The following is a 6,600-nucleotide window of genomic DNA, read 5'->3' as shown; positions in this document are numbered from 1 at the left end:
CAGATAGAGGAATCGAGATGGCCACATTCTCCTCGTCCGAAACCCTCCTATCTTGTTGTCAGAAATTGGGAGAGATAATGAAACCAGAGGCCGACTTCACAGCCAACATGCTAGAAAAGAAGTTAAACACATGCTCCATGATGATGTGAGGGTTAACCACCCTAACACCATCAATAACCAGACTATTAATTAAGCATCTATGGTGGCGGCCATTGGCAATGGCAAAGAAGCAAATAGGGAATTACCCTTCAGGGTCTAGTTAATAGTGTCGCGCTGTCTACAATATACCTCATTCTGCCGATGTTGTTGCACAAGAGAGCTTCAAGATCATACCGCTTTTTCCATTCGACATTTGAGAGCCCAGCCAAGTCAGACTCAGAATCAAGCGCAAGACCTGCCCCAACAGGTCGCGCTTACACTTAAGGGCCTCGGCCGCATGATTGTGCCCCCAACCCTTGAGGAATCTCCGAAGTTCATTCGAACAAAAATGCCAGACATCCATAGGACCAAAAGAACGAACTTGGGAATTAAGTAGAGAAATAATTTTAGCAGAGAGCATGTCAACGAAACCATCAACCATAAACCAAGAAGCATCAAACTGGAACCTAGAGACCGAAGTCGTGGAATTGAAACCCAAGTCCAAAATGGGTGGAGAGTGGTTTGAGCTAACGTGAGAAAACATAGCTAGGAACGCGCAAGGAAATAGCAGATCCCAAGGAGAGGTCGGGAACACACGATCGAGCACCGAACGTATATTGGACCAGGTGAAATGCGAACCAGATCTGGTAATTCATGGAGAGCACAACCCGTGATGAAATCATTAAACGCATTAGCTAAAGTCCACGAGAAATTCGAATTAGTCTTTTCAGTGGGGAACCTATGGAGATTAAAGTCACCACCAATGACCAGAGGAATGTTACAAAGAGTCAATCTTAGCAGTAATTTTGTCCAAGAAAAGCAAGGAGAGTGAGTGCTCAGCCGGTCCATAGACCACCATAAATTCCCAAAGAACGTTGAGGCTCTTTTGATAAACCACCATGCTAGCCCAAAAAACCCATGCTCAAAAGCAACAAAATCAAACACATCAACCCTTACCCCAATAAGAATACCACCTGGATGACCAAAAGCCGGAAGGCAGCGCCAGACGAAGTGGTCAGCACTAGCGATCGAGGAGAGCTTTGGAAGTTTCGACAAACCGACCAAATCAACTTTAGTTTCATGAATCAAGTCGCAGATCTGGTCTCGGCGCCCTAGCACCAAAACCACGAACATTCCAAAATAAAGCTTTAATCTGAAAGACAAGTTTTTTATATGGAGCCTCAACCTACACGGGGCTATACGGGATTTAGCTTTACTAGATCGCCCCTTCTTGGTCGCAGCGGGGGCAAGGCCACTACCTTCCCCCAATGGTCCAGCAGCTCCACTGTGGGCAGTCACAGCCTTCTCAGCCAAGGCCTCTTTGGCATTAGCAATAGCAGCCTGGGCCTCCTCATTTAGGAGTATCACAGAAAGTAAAGAAGTAGGGGAGCCAACATTGCAATCAACCGACACCCCAGTATCAGAAAGAATATTAAATAGGTGGGAATCGTGCACGGAGGGAAGAACCAAACGAACCGGAGAGGATGGGGTGGAAGTACCTGGAGGACAGAGGTCCTTAGCCGCGGCCGGGAACTCCGCACGCTCCTGGATGGGGACGATAATGTTCTGACGGCACAGGCCCTTCCTGGTCGTCGACACTTGAGACCGCAATGGCGCAGACGAGGAACGCGCAGCCAGGTAGGAAGCCTCACTGCTAGCCAGGTAGCAGCGGCACACAGATCCTCCTCCATGCGCTGAGACATGCACGAGCCCAACTGCTTGGATCCAGGAGACACCCGACTCTTGGCAGAGAATTTACGGACCGAAGACTTCTTGGGTTTACTACTGGGACTAGGAGGGCGCGGGGGCTGTGACTGTGGCACATCAATAATACCATATAAAGAGGGCGAAGCAGGGCGGGCAGGAATGTTGGAGCACGCCCCGGAGGAAGGCGTGGAACCATCCAATTCCATAGGGACCTTCTAGGAAGATCGATCACCCCCTTGCTTGGTCACCCCACCATCATCAACCAGAGCCCCAAATTCGAAGAGGCCATGAGATTCAGACCCCATTGCCTCCCATTCCAAGGCGGTAAAAGGATTGGCATTGCTGCCGGCCTCGGTGTTGCCTCCCCCATCAGACAGGTTGGGCTTGGAAGACTTGGGGGTAGGGGGCGTGGGTTTGAGAGCCTATTGAGCCGCTTGGCCCTCCAGCCGAACCTGAATCCTGTAGCCATCATAAACAGGGAAAAGATCAACTGAGCCGTGGACGCGGGCGGGATCCAAACACCAGATTTTCATGCGTGCAGGACCGGGCATCTCTATGGAATCAACATTCGACAACAGAGGGTTTGCCAATTAGCTCCATGAAGGACATCAGCAAATGAGTGTTGCACATACCAGAGGGAACATCATCGAGCAGTACCCAAACTTCAGACAGAGACAACACAGGTTTAGCCCCATCTATAGTAGCTTTAACCAAACTTTAACCTGGTTGAGTGGCAACGTGAAACTGGAAAAAGAAGCCATCATTTTCAGGATTTCTTTAGTTGGGAATGTGAGTGCAAAATCCGATTCACGAACCTGGTTAATCTGCTAGTCCCAACCTTCAAGACCTGACTCCTTCGGCTCGTCAGGGATCACTTGAATAGGGACAGGAGAACAGATGACCGTAATCACATCAGCATTAGAGGAAACAGGGGCAATTATCGGCATACCAAGAGCACCATACAGAGCAGAGAAAGAGCATCCAGGAAAACCCAAACCAAATTTCTTGAAAGACGAGAAGTTGCATCTATCAACACAGTCAACATTGAGGTGTCCCTCCATACGACAGATCAGACAAAATGGGGGAGGATTTGCACCGGGATTGGAAGTGACCAGATATGTGGTATACGAAGCAAGTCAGGGTAGCAAAACTAGAAGGAGCACCACCGCTAGCGATCGGGCCCGTACCCCGGGAGGGAATGAAGCCCTGGGGAAGGGGGTAGGGGGAGGATGTCGTTGCCCACCGCGGTCGAGGACGAGCCCGGGTCCTGAGGAGAAAGGCTACACGCCTTGGAGGGGAAGGATGAAGGCCCGTAGCCACCGCCCTGTTGAAACTAATCGCCGCCCGCACCCCGACTGACCCCGGGGCGAGCCAAAACGCCAGATCCAGAGCTTCCCCCATGCCCTGCCTGCACCTGGCTACCCGGACCGCGGGGGAGATCAGGCGAGGGCCCAGCAAGGGAGCCTTCACAGTAGCAGCAGCCGCTTCCCAAGGGCCGACTGCGGCCTCCACGCGCCCGCTCGTCGTGCTGTAGCCACTCCGGCCCAGCCGCCCACGCCAAGCGGTCGCGGTCTACCTGGTCATGCACAGCGCGCTCCGCCTCCAACTTCTCCTGGAGCGCCGCCTCGTACTCCAGATCCGGCGAATGGCCTGTCTCATATGAGCCCTCACGACCCCTCTTACTGTTAGACAGAGCCTCCGAAGAGGACGCCTGAGATTTGTCCATGGACATGGCAGCGGCACAGGAAATCAGGAGGGGGAAGGTGGTTTAGATCTCATGAGATGGCGGATGCAGAAGGGGTAGCGACAGATGTTAGACGAAGAAGCCGGAAACCCTACATCGGGGTCAAGCAAGCCCTTTCTTATACAGATATAGCCTTCCATTCGGGCCCCAACAGGCTTAGATGTAGAGGGCTGGCCAACAGGCCTAGTAGGAGGCCCACTCAACTGAGCCGGACCATAATGGATCGGGGGGCATAAAATTAGACGAGAAGCCCAGCTCGGTCGCAGAGTCCGACCCACTAGCCCCCGGCCCAGATCCCGGCCCACCACCAGGGCCAGCCTCGACACAGCATCTGACCCTAGGGTTTCGAGACCCGACGCAGGCGGCGGCGCCGCCCCGCCAACCGCGGACGTCGACGAGGCATCGGACCTTGGTGCCCTAGGCTGTCGCCCCGACGACAGCACGAATGAGGAAGACAAGGCCACAAGCGAAGGGGAAGGCGACGAGCCGGGCAACAAGGAGAGCTGACCAGGGAGGAGGGAGGAGAGATTCAGCGACCGTCGCACGACATGCCACCCAGCATCCGCCGCCGACGAGGCCACCACACGACCACGACCCAGAGATGATCATCACCACCTGCACCTGACATCTCGGCATCGTGGAATATGTAACTCACCTGATATCCAAGTCAACCACTGAATTTCCTCTAATGAGCAAGATCTTTGGTCTTCCCCTGTAACCGATGAAAAAAAAAAGTGCATCGCTTCTGATGCATTCATTCAAAATGATTCTTCTCTATCTATTGTTCATGGTCTATTAGAAGTAGAAGGTGCTTTAATGGAAGTGTTACCGACAAAAGAGAGACAAAGTCTTCCAGCCAAAGTGGCCACTTAAATATTCGAACTTGGGGCTTTTGTTTATCGGCGATGACTAGTCTTTCTAAGACTATATCGGTGATCTTTGATTTGGTTACTAATTAAACATGACTTGTCATTTAAACATGATGTTATGTACTAGTACTTTCTCCGTCCTATAATATAAGAGCGTTTTTTTTCACTGATACTGAAAATATGAGTCGTGTCAGCACCGTTATGTCATACAGTACATGTCTAGAAGTGTGTACGGGGGAGTATATATATGAGTAGTACACATGACCTTCGTTCTTTCAGTACTTGGAGGCAGCATTTGTTTTTCTTCCGTCATCTGTTGAGCAGCAAAGCGAACAACCATGAGGGTAAGCACTCTTTTTCTTTTGTTTTTTGAAACAAAACACTCACCTTTTTGTTTGTATGTGCTTCTTCTTCTTCTTCTTCTTCTTCTTTGGGACGATTTTGTCTATCGTCTTATCTCTCAATACATCGAGTTCAATTTATTCTTTGCATATTTGCGTAACTATAAACAAATTTCAGAAGGAGATCATCATTCGGATGTATGTGAACTCGGAGAAATACCAAACCAAAGCCATGAAAGTGGCAGCTACGGCTACCGGTACGTATATGCTGGGTCATCTTTCTTCCTTTTTAGATTTGTGATTCTTCCATAACGATAGATCGAAGCTTAATTCATTCCTTGCCCGCGAAGCTTTTCCGTTAATTAATTCAAGCCAGCGTTGGCACGAGATGATTAACTGGGTTGGGACTTGGGAGGAGTATGCAGGGGTGGAGTCGGTGACGCTGGCCGGCGGCGACAAGAATCTGCTGCTGGTGATCGGCGACGACGTGGACTCCAACAAGCTGACCAAGAGCCTCAAGAAGAAGGTGGGCGCCGCGGAGATCGTGGAGCTGAGGACGCTCGATACGTTCGGCGCGTCGTCGCTCCCGCTCCCGGCGGGGACCAAGGGGGCAGTGGCGCCGGGGCGGTCGCCGTACAACGGCTCGCAGCACTACCAGTACGGCGCGGCGCCAGGCCCGTACGCTCACCACCACCACCCGTCGCCGCTGGCCGCGCAAGGCGGCTACGGTTACGGCTACGGTTACGGCAGCAGCTACTCGCGCGCGGTGGCGCGCAGCCACCCGGGCAACTACTCGCCGCTGGTCGAGAGGCACGACTACTACCCCATGGAGCACTCCTCCTCCTCGTCCGGCGGTGGCGGCGGCGGCAGCACCAGCTACAGCTCGGTGCCTCGCCGCGATAGTGGCTCCGGTGGCTGCTGCATACAGTAGCAGGCGCCACCCCGTGGCCTGCACAACATCCATCCATCTCCGCTTACAGTTACAGCTAGATTGATCTTCTCATGAAAGTGTTCTTCTTTTCATCAGTTTGGAAGGTTGTAGCCGACCTTGTAAATAGCTGGTTGTCGCCCTGTTGATGGTCTGAAGTGGAGTCAGATGTTTCTGTAATTACTAATTACGTTGCTACTTCAGTTTGTGTTGTCGATCATGATCAGAGTCGCGTACTCCATTTTCATCTGAACTTTGCTAACTGCGTTCGGGCTGTTGAACCAGAGGTAAAATTAGGCGGAGAATCACAAGAAGTCACTACTCAGTACTCACCAATCGGCCGTCGTTATTTTCCGACTCAAAGGGAAATGTTAACCTGTCGTTTCTTAGCTTTGGCCGGACTTCAAATCGTTGGCAACCCAGCAGTAGCTGCCATTTTGAGTCCGGTGACTTTCCAAAGGGGTTGGTTGAAGTTCATTAGTAGTGAGATTTAGAATGACAAGTGGAACCATCCTAGATATTTAGCACATCAGTAGTGAGATATACAATGATAAAGATAACAATCCTAGATAAGCTAGCTTAATTAGATCTATCAGCAATCCAACTACATCTTTGTCACTGAAATAGTCCCAATTGACACAGCGCTATCAACTTTACCACGGGGCCAATCCATGTGATATAGTTTGTCTGTGCCTCCCCAAAGTCAAGTAAACTGCTTCTTCTAGCTAGGGAGTACTAATTTTGAAGTTGGCATCAGTGTGCACGAAATTTCTGAACGTGAGATGGACCATAGAGAAATTTGAGAAAATCACACGTTTCGTCCACCAATTCTCTGGCGCACTATAGTTTGTCCCCGCAAGTTGAGAAACACAT

At 51.0% G+C, this 6,600-nt stretch overlaps 1 protein-coding gene across 1 annotated transcript; it reads left to right on the top strand.

Annotated features, from left to right (window-relative positions):
- Positions 1-4,682: 4,682 nt before the first annotated feature.
- Positions 4,683-5,863, top strand: LOC123130631 (RNA-binding protein FUS). Its single transcript, XM_044550468.1, has 3 exons — positions 4,683-4,802; positions 4,978-5,056; positions 5,225-5,863. Exons 1-3 carry the CDS (start codon positions 4,797-4,799, stop codon positions 5,728-5,730), a joined length of 591 nt encoding a protein of 196 aa, XP_044406403.1. The 5' UTR covers positions 4,683-4,796; the 3' UTR covers positions 5,731-5,863.
- Positions 5,864-6,600: the final 737 nt, after the last annotated feature.

This window comes from Triticum aestivum, chromosome 6A (genome assembly GCF_018294505.1).
Source record: "Triticum aestivum cultivar Chinese Spring chromosome 6A, IWGSC CS RefSeq v2.1, whole genome shotgun sequence".
NCBI lineage: Eukaryota > Viridiplantae > Streptophyta > Magnoliopsida > Poales > Poaceae > Triticum > Triticum aestivum.
This window is presented reverse-complemented; position numbering and strand designations above follow the sequence as displayed.

Coding starts and splice junctions, on each gene's coding strand:
- LOC123130631 (XM_044550468.1), top strand. Junction 5,057..5,224: donor AGTGGCAGCTACGGCTACCG/GTACGTATATGC, acceptor AGGAGTATGCAG/GGGTGGAGTCGGTGACGCTG.